Genomic DNA, 22,052 nt, shown 5'->3' on the forward strand with positions numbered 1-22,052 from the left:
AATAAATGGCATGCCCTGAGGTTCAAAGAAGGCTTAGAATACCCAGAAATAAGAACAGGGGATAACCATGTTCATAAATTTGGATACTGTTGACCTGATATGTGACGGGTTCATCAAGACTCTAAAATGAAAGACAAATTCTGCCAAAGAAATGGCACCCTGTGGAGTCTGGCAGGCTCTTGGGGAGGGCAGGAGTGAGGGCGTGTGGCTCCTGCCTGCCTCCCCGGGGGGATGGGTGGAGGGCCCTGTTCCCAGGGACGCCTGGGCTATGACAAGGTCACCGCTCGCAGGTATACACTCTGCTGTGGTGTGTCAGAGCCCGGCTGACAGCAGCTTCTCTTCATGAACAGGGGTGGCTCTGGCTCACGGTTTTATACGTGTTAGCATAAAGCCAACAGAAGTAAGAATTTATGTCCATCAAAGACATGCCCGAGTGTTCACAGCAACTTTATTCATAAGCAGCCCCAAATCACCCAAATCCCCATCAGCGGGAGAATGGATAAACTGCTATATGCCTACAATGCAATTCTACTTAGCAATGAAAATAAATAAACTACCACCACAGGCAACAACATGAATGAATCTCAGCAACATTTTTCTGAGTGAGAAAAGGCAGATCCAAAGGAGTCTACATGTATAATCCCATTTATATGAAGGTCTGCTGCCAGCAAAACAAATCCGGGGCGAGAAGTCAGAACAGTGGGCACCTTTGGGGAGGGGGGGTCGGGTCTTGACTGGGGGAGGCCACGGAGAAGCCTTCTAGGGTGTGGGATGTGGGAAACGGTCTGTACCTTGATCTGGGTGGTCCGTACATGGGTAAATACTCATCCAGCTATACACTTACGATGTGTACCCTTTATTCTATGAGTTTCTCAATAAAAGGTAAAATTTAAAGAAAATAGCAACAACAATTAGCAATTCCAGTCTCCAGAAATGAATTAACAGGTCAGCTTAGAGAGGGGTTTAAACTCTTCCCAACTAAAAGAATGTTACATAATCATAATCTCTCTAACTAGTATATTAAAGAAATCCTACAGAGCTGATCTCCAATTTGATGCCTGAGACAGAATAAGAACTCTATTCTTTAAAGCCCACAACCTCAGCCTATAAGGAGACCAGGAAGGAAAACCGTCACCACTGAGGAGATAAAGATACTGCGGCCCAAGACAAGCTCAGAGAGCCGGGGGCTGAGCAAGGAAGAGAACGTACAGAACTTATTCCTTGTTCTGCTGCTTCAGAACTAATGACAGTTCCCCAAAACTCGTCTTAGGAACAGATTGAGCCGAGGAGAAATCAGGGGAAAATACATGTTTATCTGACTTTCTGCATCCGACTCCAAGGTAATTGGGAGTAAAAACAGGTTCCATTTGGCATCTCACCTGGGACACCACCAGGATCCCAGAAAATCAGAGGGAGCCCAAGGGAGACAGCATGATCAGAAACACAGCACTGTGTACACTGGAGGGTCAAGGGCGTTGACAGCAAGAGAAGCCAATAGTGTGGGTTCTACTGGAGCAAGCGAGCTGCGTGGCACAGGGTCTGCTTTTCAGAACCACAAGTCAAGGCAAGAAACACTGCTCTTGACTATTGAGTTCTGTTGCTCTGAGTGCCTGCCCCTCCCACTGAGTCATTATCTTGCTCGGCTAAGCCTACTCACCATGTCCATGATCAGATGGCCACAAAGAAAACACCGGTCAGCAGACTGCTGGAAGCCAGAGTACTGCAGAGGAAAGAGAAAAGAAAGTGAAACCAGGCAGGGCAGCCTTTCCATCTGGCCACAGCCGTCAGGTAAGCCAAGATGGGCGCTTACAGGTACATCCAGGAGCCATAGAGGAAGCAGCAGTCCAACGTAATCGGTTTCTTCTCGGTGTGCACTGCAGGCAGTACCGCCAGCGCTCTGCGCTCCACGGCGCCCCTGCCCCACCAGGCCCGATACAACACGCAGGCTGGGACACAAGGCCAAGCACGGTTACGTCATATATCAGATTCGTATGCGCTGTGGTGGCCGCAAACGCCCAGTTCCTAAGGGTGCGACCTACGGCAAGCCTGTCCATCACGGTGTCAACCAGCTAGTTTGCTGGAAGCCATCAGTCTGCTGCCGAGGAGCGAGCTGGACGCCACCGTGGGGCTCTGAGAGTCCTGACTTCTTACTGGGTTGGAGAGTCCACGTACACATCCTTTGAGGTTGTCCTCCCTGATCCATTCCACAAAGCTATCAGACGGGAATCCTGACACCCAGTGGCTCAGCAAACCAGTCCACATGCACAGGGAGATGCGAGGGCTGACATCTGCAGGCCGCAAGAGCCGTGGCCTTGGAAAGGGCCACAGGCCCCACCCTGCAAGTGGTGGTTCCCGCCCTGCAGCCTGGGGAGGGCGCAATGCTCTCCAGCTCCACCGTTACTGCTGATGTGAGTAATGTTTGTAAAATTCTTACCTAACACACAATTTAGGACAGTCACGTCTGCTTAAAAGTGTTCTTTAATTTGTCTTGTACAACTAGTTGTCTGAAGACTGTTTCATGAATGCTCTGTCCAATTATGAAAGTTAAAGTGCAATAACATTTGCAGACTATAAGTGCTGGTGTATCTTGTTTCTCACAAGATACACTTTCGTCTTTGCTTTATCTTATTAGGGAGTTTATATGTCTGTGTTTAAAATGCTCTTTGGTATAATAGGTGTAAAATAAATTCTGTGAAAGAGGAAGGAGAAAAAAAAAAACCCCAGGCAGGGTGGACAAATCCAGTCATGTCCCTGCCAGACACAAGCATTGCAAGGAATTTCTTAGAAAGATGTGTCGCTCTGTAAAGAAATCTATCATTTCCCCAAGGACAACACAGCTGTGCGATGAATCGGGGTACTCTCTGCCACAAAAGCCACTACAAATACTCAGAGCACTTGCCCTAACAATGACTGTGCCTGGCACCCATGATACGCCACACTGTGTAAGAGGCTGTGCACAGAGAGGCTTTAATCTCTAAGCTGGTGGTTCTCAAAGAGGAATTCCCTAGCATCACCTGGGCACTTCAAGAAGTGTACATTCTTGGGCTCCACCCAGACCTACTGAACTGGAAACTCAGGAGGTGGAGGCCGGGAATCTGTTTTCACAAGCCCTGCAGAAGATTTGATGCTTGTTCAAGTTTGAGACCACCACTCTAATCCTTAAAACAATTCTGCAATGTATATTATACCATTTCTCAAATGGAAGCAAAGGGAAACTCAGAGAGGTTAAGCAACCTTCTCAAGGTCACACAGCCAATACGGGGTGAAGACAAGATTCAAATTCAAGTCTGTTTCTGGTTCAAAAGCCAATGCCTTTTACAGTTAGCTTCAAATAAACTTGATGAACATTATCTACCTTACCTTATCAAAACACATACACAACACACAACACACAACATACACACACACACACACACAGAGCTGGAGTCATAAATAAGGAACTCTCTTCAGAAAACATACTAGATACTACACACTGGAAGATACTAGAGTTTAGATACGGCAAACACAACATATGGGGGAAAATATAATGGAAAAGGAGGTAGAAAAAAAGAAAAGGAGACACTTTCTGTAACTCTTCACCAGGTAGTGGAAGTTTCTGCTGCCTGGCACCTCCCCACCATCCTACGGGTGACAACAGTTCTTTATTTTCACTTGGGCTCCAGCCCCACCCCCACCTTGTGGTCCCCACTATTCCTGTAGGGCTGACCCCAGGCTGGATTCTAAGACCGGGCACTGACTCAGACCTGGCCAATCAGAGCCTTGCATTCCTCCAGCACCAATGAGTTTACCCATGGATGGTCATGTGACCCAAGAAGAGCCAATGAGGCTCCAGGAGGTGTCTGTGGAGGCTTCTGGATAGGCACTCTGGAGGGCTGCCACCATCCGGCCATCGCACAGTGCCTGAGACTAAAGCTAACATGGTGAGAGGCAGGGCCAGAAACTGAAGAGAGAATGACTCCTGAGGGCATTGCTGGGATGAACTTCCTTCTTGCTTATCCTTCTTGCTTAAGCCAGTGTGGGTTTGCCTGAGCGTGCCCCGCAAACGCTAGTCAAAATGAATCAACCCACACATCTGCAAAGAAGCTGGCCCAGGCCATCTCTGAGTCTCACGTCCCTTGTCCCCGAACTGCAGGTTCAGTTCAACGACCATTCCCGAGCCCCACTCTATGCTCGGCACCGTGTTCGGGTCTGACGGGGTAAAGGTGGAGAAGCATGTTCTTCCCTCCCTGGGAGCATACAGTCGGTCGGTGGGGGATTAAGACTTGTAATTGGACACAATGCTGTGCACCAACTGCTCTCCCAGGGCGTGGGGCCTGCACAGAGGGGGCGCATCCCACTGTGGGGGCAGGAGGGACGAGGAAGGCGTCGGAGTTCCCTGGGCAAAGAGAGGGTGAAGACATCCAAGCAGGGGAAACGGCACTAGCTAAGGAAGGCGGGTGAGGCTGGGTGGGCACGCAGGGAATGGCAAGCCACAGAGTGAGCAAGACACAAGGCTGGGAGGGAGGCAGGCTGTGGACTGCAGAGAGCTTTTCTGCGCATGCTCTGAGTCATGGGTAGGCCCGGTGGACACGCAGACAGTGTGGAGGGGGCCACTAGGCCAGCCCGGGGAAGCCATGCTGATGTTGTGAGCTCAGCAGGCCCAGGGAGGACGTGGTGGCACAAGGCTCAGTGCTTGGCCGCACTGTGGGAGAGACAGGAAGGAGGAGGGGTCGAGGACGAACCCAGGACACAGGTCTCAGAGATAAGGACCCAGGGCAAGGTGATGTTTCTGTTTCAGGCAAGTGGAATGTGAGGGGCTCCAGCCCAGGACCGTCCAGTGGGCAGTGAGATGTCAGCAGCTGGCCTCAGAGGTGCTGACAGGCCTGGAGCTCAATCTGGGAGTCACTGGCACATGGACAGACTTTCGATGGGTGAGAGAGGCTGGATCCGCATGGAAAGCAAGGAAGGTGAGGAATAAGGAAGGCCTGGACCTCAGGCCGCAGGTTTCAGAGATGGGTGGAGCCGGCAGAAATAAATGGGCAAAGCAACAAGAGGACAGGCCGAGTGGCCCCAAAGTCCCTTCAAAGCACAAAGCTCTGTGGTTTGTCGTTTGTCTCGGAATATGGGCCACCCCATGCATCTACAGAAGCAAAGTCAGGACCCCTTTCTCGAGCAGTGCAGCTTCCCACCGGCACTGGGGATCACGGCAAGAAACCACCCTCTTCTCCCAGCCAGGGCGTCTCTGCATGTTGTTCCCTGCCTGTCTCTGGTCAGGACTGCAGGGAGGGGAGCCTTGGGTGACAAACTTACCAGGAAGTCTTCCTCACAAAACACTTTGCCATTGACAAAATAAAAGGCTTTTCCTCTCAGCTTCCGGCCTGAGGAAAAAACACAAAGACAGGGGCAAAAGAAAATGTTACTATGTAGCAAACAAAAGAAGAGAAAGGCAAAATCGCTTTAAGCAGAAATATACATGCAAAAAATGCCAACTGTGGATAACAGTTTCTGACCACTGAAAGCTGCTGGTGGCCCTTGGCCACGGCGGGGGGAGGCGAGGGGCTGGGGCCCTGTGGGGGCTACTGCTTGGTGGGAAGACGGAGGGCCGACTTGGGAATCACATCCTATTGCCTACTTGTCACACGTCTTCTCTGCTGAGAAAGCAGCAAGCCAGGTATGTGGTGGCAGGATGGCAGAGGCACACACAAGAGGCACCGCACAATGGTCCTTTGTGAAGCTGCTGTTTCCCAGACATTTGGGACTGCCACCTCTGCCATGCTCTCCAAGGGACGCTGGTGACGACCTATTAGGAAAGTCCTATAAATCTTGTCCCTGTTTTCAGATTTTTTTAAATCTGAACTATAGAAAATACACATGGTTGGAAGGATACTAATTTTTCTTGTTTTCTCTTGATCGAAATGGGGTGCGCAGGAGTGGGGGAAAATTCAAGGCACTTTGACTCTTCAGATGTAACTTTAGTTTCCATAAAGCTAGGCCACTGACAAGAATTACTGAACGTTATCAGTTCCTTTGATCCCTTATGAAAAACCACGATGGGTCACGTGTTCAAGGCCAGTGGAAGCCCCCTTATGGGAGATCCTGGGCCCGTCTTACGGGGGAGCCTGGGCCCGTTCCTCAGCAGCACGGCCAGATCCGAGAACACTTCCAGTGACACAGGCACAAAACATATGCAACAGACTCCATGGGAGTTTCAAAACCTGAAGGCATTCTAAACACAAGTGGAATCAAGCCCCAGGGTCCACAACATGAAACCAGAATCACTAATGTTGCAAATAGTAACAGAGAAATCCCCTGACAAACACTGAGTGTCCCCAGCGCAGGCAGAACATGAGGTGACAAAAAAGAGACTGTCGACGTGAACTTGCTGGAGTTCGGAGCCGATGCGGAGAAGTATCCCTGCAGAGGAACGGCCACAGGAAAGGAAACGAATATAACTACAAAAGGTGGATTGAAGACTTGAGTGTGAAAAACAAAGGCTATTATGAGAAAATCCAGGCAGCTGTCCTTTTTTTCCCCCCCAGAGAATTTTTATAAGACTTTATTTGAGCCAAAACTGATGACGACGCAGGGCAGCAAGATCTCCAATGCTCCCAGGCAGCTGTCTTTGACTTCGGCATGGAGAAGGACTCTTGGTGAGACATCAAAAGCACATCTTCTAAAGGTAAAGACTGACAAATATGACATCAAACATCTAAACTTCTGTTCAACATAAAACAACAAACACAAAGTTCAAAAAGTCAAAATGGTTGAAAAGCCAAACTGCTCCTCAGCTGGGAGGCAGAAAGAGAGGGCCAGGGGCCGGCCGGCTTGAGGCCACAGGCCACGTGGAGAGACCCAGGAGACAGAAGAGGCAGAAGAGTGCGTCCCTGGCCACAGGTGAGCGTGGCTGCAGACTCGGAGGCTGGTCTGGAGGCTGAGGTTGGGAAACAAGGGTGTAGACGCTGAGGCTGACCTCCACTTTCCTGCCTCTGTCCCCCACTGATCAGGAAGGTTCCGCCCTTCTCCTGGCCTGGTCAGACCCTTCTTTCTGTGGTGTTTGCTGCTGCCAGACCCACTGTTGTCTCAATGTCTTCCCAACTCTCTGATGGGTTCCTATAGAACTTTTTAATACTCTGAGTACATGCTACATTCCTGGAGGGTACAGTGTAATTTCCAATCTGCTACCTACTGTGCGGAAATGGCTATGGTCTAACTGAGAGCAGTAACTGCTGAACTGAAGAAATAAAAGGCACGCCCAGGACCAGAAGATGGCTATCAACCATATGACAAGGTACTAGTATCTAAAACATGGAAAGACCACCATCGATTGATAAGCCAAGCACAAGTAGCCCAATGGGAAAATTGGGCAAAGGACAGGAAGGGAAGGTGCAAAGAAGAGAAACCCTGTTCAACTCTAGGCAATCATCATTGAAAAATGTTCGACCCCACCAGCAGTGAGGATGTGCAAATTAAAACCACAATGAGATGTGACCTCATTCCCAGGTGGGAAAAACTCAGTCCGCCTGACAATACCACGTCCTGGTGAAGGTGTGGGACGAGAGGAAACTTGCACACTGCTGGTGGGAGTGTCAAATGGCATGACCCCTTTGGGAAGAGTGTGGCAAGAACCCATAGAGCTGAAAATGCACATTCCCCACGACACACGCCTAGGGGTGCCCCTTGTGAAGCTCTCCCTGCATGCAGAAGGAGGTGCACGTACGGATGTTCACTGCAGCACTAAAAGGAAAACCTGGAAACCCAGAAGCATCTTCAGTGGTCACCAGCATAGAAATATTGGTGCATTCATTGAGGAAGAATTTGGAGTTCTGATCACTGCATGAGATACTACACAGCCATCAAAATGAATGAACTGGGTTTGTACCTATCATTATGCACTGAATATAATGTGTGTAAATAAGTAAAACTGCTCAATGATGCATTCATATAGTAGGTACTATATATGTAAGTTAAAGCGCGCACACACACACACACTTCTTTAGGTGAAATACTAGAAACCAAAAGCAAATGACAAACTAGAGAAAACATCTGCACTATATGACAACAAAGAATTTAACCCATACATGCAAATAACTCAATTAACAGTCCAATATAAAAAAAGCAGGAAGACAAATGGCAAAAGAAGTGTGAATGACCAACAAATATAAAAGAAAATCTTGAACTTTGCTTCTGATTGAAAAAGAAATTGCAAATTCAAATAGTACTCCATGCTTTCTCTATCAGACTGGCAAAGGTTAACATTCAGTGTTAAATGACATTGACACACAGGCATTCTCCACTCTGCGAGGACAGTAGAAACTCAAACAAGCTTTTAAGGGAAAATACGGTATTAAATATCAACAGAATTTAGAAATTCAAATTATTTTGACCCAAAAATTCTACTGTAAGAATTTATCCTAAGGCAATCATCGAGTTTGATGGCTTAAAGGATTTTCATCTCAGCGTCATTTATCAGAACAGCCTATGAAAATGAGCATTAACCAAACGTCTAATTCCTGTAAAATAAATTACGGTGTTTATACTATTCTGCAGCCATAAAAAAATTGTATTTTCAAAAAAAGATTTAATGGTACGGAGAGATACTTAAAATACTTTAAAAAGGGATATAAATGTGTGTGTGTACAGATATGGGTATACATACTTACACACCTATATAATTTATGTGTATACAAAATTATGTGTACGCTCATACACATCAGATGTATACTAAATGTTAACAGTAGTTATCTTTGAGTACTGGATATGGGTTATTTTTAATTAGTTTTTTCCGCAATGACTATACCGTGTTTCCCCAAAAATAAGACCCAGCCAGACTATCAGCTCTAATGCGTCTTTTGGAGGAAAAATTAATATAAGATCCGGTCTAATATAAGACCCCATCTTACATAATATAATATAATACCTGGTCTTATATTAATTTTTGCTCCAAAAGATGCATTAGAGCTCATGGTCCGGCTGGGTGTTATTTTCGGGGAAACGCACTATCATTTTTATAGCCTGGAGCAAAATGTGATCGCCTGAGGGAGTGTGCAAAGGCAAAGGGGCGTATGTTAGAAGGCTACAAGGCTTTATGTCTCCAAAATTTCTCTTCTGTCCTTTCCTCAAAGTTAGCTACCCTCACTTCTGGAAAGTCCAAGAACCTTCACAAGTGTTTCCTGATGCTGCTAAACTAGTGTGTAACAAGAACATGTACTTATAGCTAAGTGATTTCAAGGTTTCTAACAGAAGCCCCTGACAGCCATGAAAGTTCATTACTTTATTTACTGCTAACTCCCCCCTCTATAAAAAGATTCCAGAGGCCTCAAAGTTTGGGGGGGGAAACAAGGACTGGAGTATCTTCTCCACTTTTTGTCCCCATCAGGCACCTGGGTGAACACTGACCTGCTGCCTCCAGTCCCTCGCCAAAAGCCAAGGCGACAAGGACACAAACAGCCATCCTAACAGGTGCTGCTCAGCCGTGAGGGAGAAGAATCTCCACATTGTCAGTGGGTAAGTAAAGCCCAGGTCCAGCCCTGCCTGTGGGGTTCCCTTGTTGTACTGCTTCCTTCTGGGAGAAACCTTCGGATGACAGAAAAGGAGGCGAGGCTGCAGCTGCCGATGAGACCACTGGAGGGCACGAGAAGGCCACCTAAAACCCACACAGGACTTCTAGAGAAAGATGAGGCTTCTGACCGACAGCGTGCAGAACATGGAGCTCTGGACTGGGGCCAGGATTGGGCCCAAGAAGTTCTAAAGAATCTGAGTTGGGAACTGATTTTTTGTCCTAGTAGAGGGCAGATTACCTCTGTTCCAAAAATCATAGAGGAAGATCAATAAACATGCCAGAGCATTGAACCCTCTAGTAGTCTAAGAAACACAAATTAAACAAGGGCATTTTCACTTAGGAAAGATATCAACAAAGGTTTTTTAAATGATGACAGTCATATGTGATTGTGTATCTCTGTAAGCTACCGGTGGGAGTGTAAAATGATAAACTCTGCCTGCAGAGGAAACTTTCAAGTTTATCTTTGACTCAGAGGGGCTATCTGGGACTCAGCTTAGGGAAAGAATCTGAAATGTGAATGCATATTTACTTAGCTCCAAATTGGGAGCCTTAGAGAAATGACTACATAAGACAGAGTATATTTAAATGACAAAATATTATGTAGCCATTTAAAATACCATTCAAATAAGTGTTTTAGTGATACTGGAAAATGCTCATACTACAAAAAGATACTCAAAATACATTACTAAGTGAAAAAAAGCAAGCTGGACAACTGTATTTATAGTACAATTCCATTTCAGTAATTTGTACACATACACACACAAACCACTAATATGCAAAAGAAAAAAAACCTGGAAGACTACAACTAAAACTAGTAGTGGTTAGCACTGGTAGCTAGCACAACAGGGAAAATTTCACTTTCACTTTTATAAATTTATTTTCTTTACCTTATCTAGTATTATGTAGCACTGGTAGGTTGTATTAAAGGGAAATTTCACTTACTACTTTAGACATTTCAATATCTGAAAATCTTTTTCCAGTAGTAGGCACATTGGTAGATGATATGAGAAAGAAACTGCACTTTTTGCTTCATCCATTTCTATATTAAATTTTTCTAGGATTCTGTATTTATAACCTGCAAAATAATACTTTTTCAATTTTCAAAAGAAAATCTTGGATCAACCCGGTGGCTCAGGTGGTTGGAGCTCCGTCTTCCTAACGCCAAAGGCTGCCGGTTCGATTCCCACATGGGCCAGTGGGCTCTCAACCACAAGGCTGCCAGTTCAACTCTCCGAGTCCCGCAAGTGATGGTGGGCTGTGCCCGCAACTAAGATTGAACACGGCACCTTGAGCTGAGCTCCCGCTGAGCTCCTGGATGGCTCAGTTGGTTGAAGCTCGTCCTCTCAACCACAAGGTTGCCGGTTAGACTCCCACAAGGGATGGTGGGCTGTACCCCCTGCAACTAACAACGGCAACTGGACCTGGAGCTGAGCTACACCCTCCACAACTAAGATTAAAAGGACAACTTGACTTGGAAAAAGACCTGGAAGTACACACTGTTCCCCAATAAAGTTCTGTTCCCCTTCCCCAATAAAATATTAAAAAAGAAAAAGAAAAAGAAAATCTGTATGTAAGAACATGAAAAGTTAAAAAAAAAAAAGTGTATTTCAACTATGTAAAGAAGAAATTCAAAGAAAAAAGACTGGAAAAGCAATCTGCCCAAGAGTGACAGTGACATCTGCATGATGGGGGTGGGGGGCGTTCACTGGTTGTTTGCTTCTTTATACTTTCCTACACTCCCCCACACTTTTAATAATGAGCAGTTATCACTTTGATCATCATTTTAAAAAGTGCCCAGCTGGCTAGACAAAGCCTCTTACTTGCCAGTCCCCAGAGCTGGGAAGTCCCATGTCTGGACTCCAGAGGCCAAGGAAGGGGCTTAGTGGCTACATCTGCTTTTCCTTTATTCAAAAAAACAAAACTGAGGACTCCCCCACAGACCTGAGAGGGTGGGGCCTCCGTCTGCTCTGAAGGACTCAAACTCCAATTTTTACTTTAGTTTTGAAGGACCACCTAAGTTTAGAAAACCAAATCCCACATCCAGATGTATTGATTTGCATTTTGTCAGTGGGAGAAAAAGCTCACATCTGTTGATTGCCTCCTATGTTTCAGTACTGTATTTAGAACTTTCATATATTAAAGTTTTTGAAATGTTTAAAAACATTGCCACACGTTACTGCCTCATCAGCCCCTTTCTGTCCCGGTCCTGCCAGATGCCTTTTACAGGGAAATCCATGCATCACACTCCCTGCCCCCTCCTCTGGGTTTTCAGCGAGTGTGGAAAGGGCTCACCAAAGAACAAGGTAGAAATAAAACCCATGCTCTGTCAAGGAGGCACGGATTGCTGATTCTTGGGAATCAATGGAAACGACACTCCAGGATTGCTCCCAACCGTCCGGGTTTCCTTTTCTCCTCACAAAAATCATGATACTTATGAGTTAAACATTATCATCTCCATTTTGTACATTCCAAGGCTCTGAAAGGCTCGCCCAGGCAGTGAGTGGGCAGGACGGGAACCCAGGTTTGTGTGGCCCGGAGTCCATGCTTGTGCCCCGTGCCATGAGCCCAACTGCACTACTGGATGATTGTTGAGTGCACACCTGTGTGTGGAATCCCGTTTCTCTCTTCCTCCCAGGGAACGGAGAAGGGAATTCTCATTTTTTGAAGCACCATATACTGGACACTCTACCTACATTGTATCTCACTTAATTATCTTGACAATTCTGCAAGAATCTCTTGCGATGGCACACGTGTGGATATAACTTGATGGCTGAGGGGTACAAGAGGTCAGGCAGAAAATAGCAAGTAACCTCGTCTTGAGAAGCAGAGAGGCAGAGGGAACGTAATCACTCCAGATCTGGCCAAGGAAACAGGCAGCAGCTAACCTGGAAATTCCTGAAATCACTGCCACTGTCCGGAAAGTTCCATTCAAATGCAGGATCTAGAATCGTCTTCATTGACATATAAGCTAGAGCAGCCAAACACCACTAGGTGGCCCCAAAGCACAGCCAGGACCCGGACAGGCTGACACAGCACAACCCGCGGAGAACTCCAAGCAGGCTGTAATCATTTCATAAATCCTGCAATAATGTGACCCGCACTTTAGGCAGTTTAACTCTACTTAGTGTATTATGCAAAAGCTAAAGCAGTCAGGCAACGTGCCTATGTGGCTAAAACTAAGTAGACGAACAGGGATTGGAAGCCAGGTCTCTCTGGTACAGTCACCAATTCCGACCACACTATACTATCTCCTTGAATCAGAAGGAATCTCTCTCAGACTAGGGGGAAGAAGGTAGATTTCTTGGCCTTCCCAATCAAACCTCAAGGGAGTAGAGTGGGGACAAGTTTCACTGTCCTTACTCCCTATGGCGGCACCTACTTGGAGGTGTGACACCAAGAAGCCAGCTGTGGCTGTGGCTGTGCCACTGCTCACATAGGCAGAGGCCAAAATGGAATGGTGCAGGGCTAAGCACCAAAATATTAGGCCAGTAGTTCTCAAACTTTAGCATGCTTCAGAACCACCAGGTGGCTCTATTATTACAACACAGATGGCTGCCCGCCTCCCCACTAAACACCCACCCCCCCGCCCGGACCCCCAATTCTGATTCAGTAGGTCTGAGAGGGGACTGAGAATTTGCCTTTCCCAGGTGATCCTGGCGGTACTGGTCCAGTGCTGGTCCGGGGAACACACTTTGAGAACCACTGAGGCTTGTCTCTGAACCAGCATTTCCACTTGATGAGATTCATCGTGGTCAAACAAAAGGGCTACGAGCTGGACCACGCAGGGAACAGTTAGCATGAAACATAAAGCTGTGGAGGGAAGAGGGTGTGTGTCAAAGTGACACCTTCATAATTCTAGTTTCAGAATCATCCTGCTTCTGGCAGAGGAATCCCTCACACCAAGAAACAGCGAGTAATATGCACACCAAAAACATACCAAAAAATAGTTTTTCCAGAGCTTTAGAACACAGCAGCCAAAGTTGTTCTTTATTTAATAGTTTATAAAATATTGACTAATAAGCGTATAGGCTCATCAAGAATCCACTCCAAAAGCCACCTCCCACAGACACAGTCAATGAATATTTTATATTTGCCTTCGGGGCACGTTCAGTTGAAAAGTGAAAAATGCAGACGACGCCAGTGTGGCCTGACGAAGGAAACAGCAGTAGAGGATGTCACAAAGAGAGGTCAGCCACCTCATCTGACAAATAAAACGAAACCTGCAACACTCCCCATTCTCCCTTCCCTCTAGAAATAAAAGTGACTCATCTATTCTGGAAAAGTAATTGGCCCTTAACTGTAAGACCTCACCACAAATTTCAGTTTCCAAAATACCTCCCTGAAAAGTAAAAATGCGAGGTTTACCCGACAATGAGAAGAGTTCCTGAGAAAAGGAAGTTTAAAAATCGCAATCGTTTAGCTTGTGTTTTTATTGTACTGTCCCAATTGGTAATTTCAACCAGTGCTGTCTCGGAAGCCACCAGCCATAGATGGCTATTCGTATGTAAATCTAAATTAATTAAAATAACGTTAAAAATTCAGCTGGAGTACTTGAACCAGAGCATTTCAAGGAACTGGCAGCCACTTGTGAATAGGGCAGCTATACAATGTCTCCATCGTTGCACAAAGTTCTACTTCAAACCACATTTCCCAAAATAGATTAACTCTTACAACGTATTGCTAATAACAGAGCACCAGAAAGAAACCAACCAAATTAGTCCAGCTCAAATGAAACAGATCAACCTGGATTTCACAGGCTCCTCCAGCCTCAGTGGGCCGAGGAACAAGCCAGAAGCGGGGAGAGTGAAAAGCTGCTCAGGGTGGAGTCCTTGGCTTTGCCACGTCCCAGAAACCAGAGACTGGCCCGTCACCCAACTCCCTGGGTTCCTTGGTAGAAGGTGTTGTGGAGAGGACAAAATGGGATCAGAGTAGGGAAGCTAGCACAGTACTGGCTCCTGTTATTTGTCATAATTGTCATTGCCAGGATCCCTTCAAGGACCTTCAGTTTCCTCCACTGAAACCTATCTGAGCTAAAACTCACATCCACCACCATCTCCTCCTCTGTCCAACTCCTCCAGGTCACTCCTTCCTTCTCAGTTGACCTGTGGCAAAGGGCTGAGTTTTGTTTTAATTTTAATTTCCATCTGTCACATTCATTTTCGTAATGTGGAAAAATGAAACACAAACTCTAAGCCCCGGCATACTGTCAAACTGTTATGAAAGTTTCTAAACAGCCTCCGTCCCTGTGCTTCCCTCCTTCCTGGCCAGCACTGGTCGAAGGCCACACTCTGAGTGGCCTGCGCCACAATGCAGTTCTCTCCTCGCCAGCCACTCCCAAGTCCTGTGTTCTCACACAGTTTTACAAAGCCGTTCTTTTTGTGTGCCATTCTCACTATTCCAAAACATTCTCATCCAAATCAGAGAAGAAAACGCTACACAGAGAAAAACCGCTGCACCAAGAAAAAATCCAGATCTTCCTAGGGTAGGTATCCTTTGAGTTTCAGCAGAGCACAATTAGCACATGAGTGTGAAGGGACTAACCACAGCTGGGGGTCAAACACATCCAAAGGATACAGAGAACAGTGCCTGGTGTTCACTGGGTGGGGGGGGAGGTGGAAGCAGTGCCTATCCCCACCAGCTGGACTGGGGAAACTCATAATAATCCACAGAGTATTAAGTGAAATACACAGAAAGGTTTGGCCCTGAGAGTGGGGAATAATTAGACTGAGTTCTGCTCCAAACTCACCTAACAAAAGTAAGAGCCAGACTGGAAAGGAGCAGGTTCCACCCAATTTATTTGCAGCCTGAAGAAAGCTCAGGAAGATTTAAAGGAATACAAAATATCCAGGACACAGCAAGGTGGAATTTACAATGTCTGGCATCCAATCAAAGATTACTAGATATGTAAAGAGGCAGGAAAACACAACCCGTAATGAAGACAACGGTCAATCTATGGAAATCAACTCAGATCTGACACAGACATTAGAATTAGTAGAGAAGGACATTACAAATTGTTACTGTACTCCATATTTCCAAAAAAAACAGTGGCATGGAAGACACGTACTTTTTTTTTTAAAGATTTTTATTGGAGAAGGGGAACAGGACTTTACTGGGGAACAGTGTGTACTTCCAGGATTTTTTTCCAAGTCAAGTTGTTGTCCTTTCAGTCTTAGTTGTGGAGGGCGCAGCTCAGCTCCAGGTCCAGTTGCCGTTGCTAGTTGCAGGGGGCACAGCCCACCATCCCCTTTGTGGTTGAGAGGACGCGCTCCAACCAACTGAACCATCCGGGAGCTCAGCGGCAGCTCAGCTCAAGTTGCCATGTTCAATCTTAGTTGCAGGGGGCACTGCCCACCATCCCTTGTGGGACTCGAGGAATCGAACTGGCAACCTTGTGGTTGAGGGCCCACTGGACCATGTGGGAATCGAACCGGCAGCCTTCGGAGTTAGGAGCACGGAGCTCCAACCACCTGAGCCACCGGGCCAGCCCCAACACATATTTTTTTAAAGGCCCAAATTCAACTGCTAAAGATGAAAACTAAAATATCTGGGAAGAAAAATATACTGGATGGAATTAAGAGCTGATTACGCATTACAGGAGAAAGGATTAGTGATTCTAAAGGCATAACAATAGAAACTGTCCAAAAGGAAACAGAGAAGAAAAGAATTTATAAACTGTAAAGACTCTTGTGGTGCCTCGGAGGCAGTCGGCTGCTTCAGGATAAAGCTGAACATCTCTTTCCCAGCCACTGGCTGCCAAAACTCACTGAAGTGGATGATGAAGGCAAACTTCGTATGTTTTATGAGAAGCGTGTGGCCACAGAAGTTGCTGCTGACACTCTGGATGAAGGATGGAAGGGTTATATGGTTCGAATCACTGGTAGGAACAATGAACAAGGTTTCCCCATGAAGCAGGGTGTCTTGACCCACAGCTGTGTCTGCCTGCTGCTGAGTAAGGGGCATTCCTGTTAAGACCAAGGAGAACGGGAGAAAGGAAGTGCAAATCTGTTCAGGGTTGCATTGTGGAAGCCAATCGGAGTGTCCTCAACTTGGTCACTGTAAAAAGAGGGGAGAAAGATATTCCTGGTCTCACTCATACTACCATGCCTCATCCCAAAACAGCTAGCAGAGTCCACAAACTTTTCAGTCTCTCTAAAGAAGATGATGTCTGCCAATATGTTGTGAGAAAGTCCCTAAACAAAGACGGTCAGAAACCTAGGACCAAAGCACCCATGATTCAGCAGCGTCTGTTAACTCCACGCGTCCTGTAACACAAACATCAACGTATTGCTCTGAAGAAACAGTGTACTAAGAAAAATAAGGAAGACACCACAGAATATGCTAAGCTTTTAGCCAAAAGAATGAAGGAGACCAAAACATAACGGCAGAATCAGATGGCCAAGTGACAGACATAGGCTTTCTTCTCCAAGAGCTTCTACCTCTAAGTCTAGTCAAAAATCAGATTTTCTAAGAGTAACAAATAAATAAGATCAGACATAAAATAAACAAAAAAATACTGGAAAGAGCATAAGTGAACTGTGAGACAACAGAAACACAGATAAAGCTGACACTGAATTTCTGACTGAAAACAATGCAAGGGGGAAAATGGAACAATATCTTTAAAGAACTAAAAGAAAAAACTATCATCTTAGAATTCTATAATCCAGCAAAAAAGACCTTTTAAAACCCAAGTGAAATAAAGATGAATTCAGATATTCAAAATTTGAAAGAATTCATCACTGGCAGATTACACTATTTAAAAAAAACCCAAATGTTAAGGGAGTCCTTTTGTTTTGGTATGGGGTTATGGGTGATTTTCTTCATGTATATATATATATATATATATACACATATATATACACAAATATGTGTGTATATATACTATATATATATATATATATATATAGACTATATAGTCTTTGTGATGTAAAGTACTGAAAATAATAAACTTCACGGATCATTTCTCATGAAAAAGTGAACTCTGGTTTAGGAACTAGAGATTACTGGCGCTGTCCAATATGGTTGCCACTGGCTACATCAGGCTATTTAAATTTAAACTACAATTAGAATGAAATAAAATAGGGTAAAGGGGATCAAATACATGGTGACAGAAAGAGAACTGACTCTGGGTGGTGAACACACAATGTGATATATACAGATGATGTATTCCAGAATTGTACACCTGAAATCTATGTACTTTACTAAAAATTATCACACCCCCCAAAAAAAAAAGTAATAAAATAAGAATTTCAACTTCTCAGTCACACTAGCCACATTTCAAGTGCTCAACAGCCACATGTGGCCACTGGCTGCCATCTGGGGCCATGCGAGTCTAGAGTTCAGGAAAGCAGCCAGACAGCTGGAGGCCAAATGAAGGTACAGACCAGTGGGCGGTGAGGCCAGCTGCAGGGCCACAGAGAAGTTCCCCACGGACGGCATCAGTTCCCGGGGACGCTCACCACGCTGGCACGTGCCTGTGCCCCGGCTCTGAAGGCTTCAGGAAGCTGGCATCTCTGTGGGGGGACCTGCATCATAACAGGCTCCTCGTGACTGTGACTGATGCGCGGTACAGGGTGAGGACCACAGGTGTGTGGCAAGGTGGAGCCACCGGGACCTGAGTTGGGACCCCTGCCCCCCACGCACCAGCTGTGCGACCACTGTGAGCCCCCACTTCCTCTTGTGTAAATGAGTGTGTCTAGGAGGCAAATGAGGCGGCATGAGAGGACAGAACAGACATTCCATAGACAGTGATCATATTATAGCCGGTCACGGAGGCACAGAAACATCAATAGAAAACAGGGGTGCAAAAGAAATTGTTGGTGAGGAAACACAGAGAGAGGAAGTGAGGGAAGGGAAAGTGAAGGAGAAGGAAGATGAAAGGGCCTGTATTAGTCAGGGTTCTCCAGAGGAACAGGATCAGTGACTGCGTGTGTGTGTGTGTGTGTGTGTGTGTGTGTGTGTGTGTGTGTAGAGATAGATTTATTATAAAGAATTGGCTCACACAATTATGAAGGCTGACAGGCCCCAAGATCTGCAGTCAGCAAGCTGTAGGCCCAAGAGAGCCGATGGTGCAGTTCTAGCACAAATGCAGGAAAAACTGATGTCCCAGCTCAAATTCCCTTAATCACGGGAGGGTCAGCCTGAGAGGTTCTACTCCGGCCTTCAACTGATTGGGGGGAGACCACCCACAACAGGAAGGGCAATCTGCTTTACTCAGTCAATCTGTTTTACTCAGTTTACTAATCTCATCTAGAAACATCCTCACAGACAGACACATCCAGAATAATGTTTGACCAAACCTCTGAACACCCCATGGCCCAGTCGACACATAAAATTAACCATCACGGGGCCAGAGCTGGGGACAGAAATTTAAGAGAACATTTGAGAGAGAGAGATCACTTAAGAGAGAAAAGGAGAGATGCTATGCTGTTAGCAAAACGAAGAGAGTCAAGGAGACCCAAGTAGTATATATGATGCCAGAATATAGTTCACATCTCCAAAAAACATCTTCCTCCCTAAACTCAGGATTCTGGCTCTGAGATGAGGCACCCACTGCAACGTCTTCATGCTAACAAGGGTGTAGTGCCCCCGGCACATCGGCACACACTCCACTCTCCTCTTAAGAGGTGCAGAGACAGGTGACATATAGGGTGCCACCAGGTCTCACTCTTGGGCTGGGATTACTGAAGGACAAAAATGCAGATTTCTATCCCAAACTACACCTGTGCGTGGCATGGAGCTGTGGTTAACAATTAATGATGTAGGTTATCCTGGAGTTAACTCTACAATATAGTTAAAAACAAAAAAACCCCAGACTGATATCACCAGCACAAAGAATCTGATTTTCTCCTACATCAGGGATTTCATGGCCTCTGGTTGAATCAGCAAAGTCTGCTCTGGGAAACCAAGTCTGGTCCCAATTTCAGAACTGGGTTTGCTAGAGATGGAAACGAGAGAACTTTTGATAGCATGCCAAGTAAAAGTCGGCTCTCTGCTCTCTTCCGGCCCGCACAGCCCTTTGCCCAGCTGTCTATTTCAGTTGTTTCCTGATTTCTCCCCTTGCCCACTGATTTCGTTCAGGATCTGCCCACTTCTCCTTTCTCACATTCTTGGTCTTCAGCTTTCTCCTTAGATCCAGCTGACTCATTCAGCTCATGCATAAATGCTGAACATAATAAGAAATATCGGAATGACACAATGGCGCAGAAATTCAGGGATCAAAGGCCTTAAAAAAGAAGAGACCGCTAATCGAAGCCCTTCATCCATTTCTCTGCTATGGGTGCAGCTCATTATCGAGTCCTGTCTCCCCACTTCCAGGCCCCAGGCCGCTCTTCTGCATTCACGGCTCAAGGGCATCCAAACACCCAACCTTTGTCATCACACAGCCCCAAGGCAGCAGCTGGACCTGAGAAATCACAGGAAGACCCCATGTCTAGAGCCAGCTTCCTTTCTTCAGCACGCAGTCTCTCTAAGCACAAGTACGTTAATATAGGTGCTGACAGCAAAGGCTGCGGGTCCAAACAGAGCTGAGTTCAAGTACCCACCAGGTACTTAACAGCAGTGTAAGCAACTACAGGCAAACTAAACTCTCCAAGCCAATGTCTGCCTGTCTGTAAAATGAGTCTGAGAACAATGCTGACGTCACTCGATCACTACAGGACTTAGTGAGCTCCTGAGGGTCGAGAGTTCAGGTGGGCGGGGGCTGACAAGCTCGAAAGCTCACCTATAAATTCCAGCAGGCCCGCGAATATTGTTGTTTCGTTATACCGTTGATGAGATGCTGTAGGAACTTAACTCTTGTTTCTATCCATTAGCCTACGGTTCAGTTGGTTTCGTTATTTATCATCTCACTTGAAGTCGCAGAATCTATCGGAGATGCTAAGTGAGGGGTCACTGTACTTACAAACGCTGTGACGACTGTTTTAAGGAGGCAGGCCTCTCGTGAATTAAAGGGAGACCTCCCTAGCTCAGGCCCCACTATTTCAGAATCTGGGAGCATTTTCAAAGGCTGGGTCAGCGAGGTAATCTACAAAGTCAACGGTGAAGGTAAACGGGGTTTCAGAGGAAGTATTCAGACTTAATAAGAAAAACAAAATAGGTGACAAGAACCCTCTGTTCTTCAGAACTTACTGGGTGGTGAGCCACCAACCACTGATTGAGAATCTCTGTTCCACAACACTGGACTAAGTTCTAGTTGTTTTATTTACCTGAAGTAAGGAAATGGCACTTTTTTCGTGTTCTAGAAGCAGGCTTCCTCCTGATTGGGTCTGATTTATAGTGTAAGATTTCACTATAAAATCAACTTACAGTGTTTAACAGGCATGGGTGTTTGGTTTTTGGAAGGTGGGATAGGAAACGACATGAATTTCTTAGTTTTGTTCCCTAAGGTAGGGCTGGCACGTCACGAGCACCCCCACCAAGAATGGAAGCACTCGAGTGCAGCACTGAAAGTCACCTGCTCTGACCTTGACTAGCACCTCCCAGAAGTTCTCTGAGTGGACGCCAGCTGGCCTTCCTCTGCGCTCAGGCCAGCCCTGGGCCCAATTCCTATTGGCCTCGGACTGCCCGCACCCCAGTCCCCTCCCCCAGGACCTGGGCACCCTCATGGTCTGCTGTAAGCTTCAGGGGAGGAGAGCCCATGGAATCGCCTCCATCATTTTCCAACTCATACAAACGAAAAATAACAGCAGCATGAACAAGCCATGGCACGGCAAACAGGTTTCCCCTTGACTCAAGGACGGAATTTGGTTCATCTTTCTAAAATGAATAAAATCTTACTTTTTGGACCTGAAACTGCCTGGAGTGAGAACACAGAGCCTTGCCTCCTTTCTCCCCACAGTCTATTCTAGACGGTGCCGAGGGGAACTCCACTTGACCCCACAAGTCCAGGACACCTTTTCTTCCTTCTCATTCCACCTCTCTCAAGGCACAGATGGGCGCCAGCTTCTCCTCAGACAGGCCACTTGGCACACAGTGTCCAGACACACAGTGGTGGCTGCCCGCTGAGGCCATGCCCGCCCTCTCCCCTGACCCGCCCTCCCACTCCAACAGCTTCCTGAAAGAGCCCAGCTGGGGGCATGGCCACTTCAGGTGGGCAGAACCTGCGGGGGAGCAGGGAGACACTCTGCACACATCTCCATGGCAACGAAGCACACTTCCCCGCCCCCCAGGAGCATGTCAAGAAAGAAAGGAACTTTAACAAACCACAGAAACACCCACAGATTGCACCCTGAAGCTTACTTCTGGGAACGAACACCAAGGCAACAATTCAGCAGAGGCGGGGGGAAAAATCACGTGGACAAAGGCCATCAGCGGGGCTGTGATAACCGGAAACGAGCTCAATGCCGTAAAACCATGGAACAACTCAGTCGGTTACAATGTAACTGTTAAAATGATTATTATGAAGACTGCTGAGATGGGGATGAATTTATGACAAAATATTAAATCAAAAAGGGTACAATACTGTTTGAATGCTGTGATTACAACTCTAAAAATTTTGGAGAAATTTTGGACAAAT

The 22,052-nt window shown here is 46.3% G+C and overlaps 1 protein-coding gene and 1 pseudogene across 1 annotated transcript in view; one reads left to right on the plus strand and one right to left on the minus strand.

Annotated features, from left to right (window-relative positions):
* Positions 1-22,052, minus strand: part of LIMD1 (LIM domain containing 1) — a 56,887-nt gene that overhangs the window by 4,485 nt on the left and 30,350 nt on the right. Inside the window, exons 3-4 of the mRNA XM_033132279.1 lie at positions 5,290-5,357; positions 1,658-1,720 (exon numbers count right to left, since the gene is read on the minus strand). Coding sequence (XP_032988170.1) covers positions 1,658-1,720; positions 5,290-5,357 — 131 coding nt within the window. The remainder of the gene's footprint in view (positions 1-1,657; positions 1,721-5,289; positions 5,358-22,052) is intronic.
* Positions 6,030-17,023, plus strand: LOC117037061 (40S ribosomal protein S6-like; annotated as a pseudogene).

The sequence above is a fragment of the Rhinolophus ferrumequinum genome, chromosome 17 (assembly GCF_004115265.2).
Source record: "Rhinolophus ferrumequinum isolate MPI-CBG mRhiFer1 chromosome 17, mRhiFer1_v1.p, whole genome shotgun sequence".
NCBI classification, from domain to species: Eukaryota; Metazoa; Chordata; class Mammalia; order Chiroptera; family Rhinolophidae; genus Rhinolophus; species Rhinolophus ferrumequinum.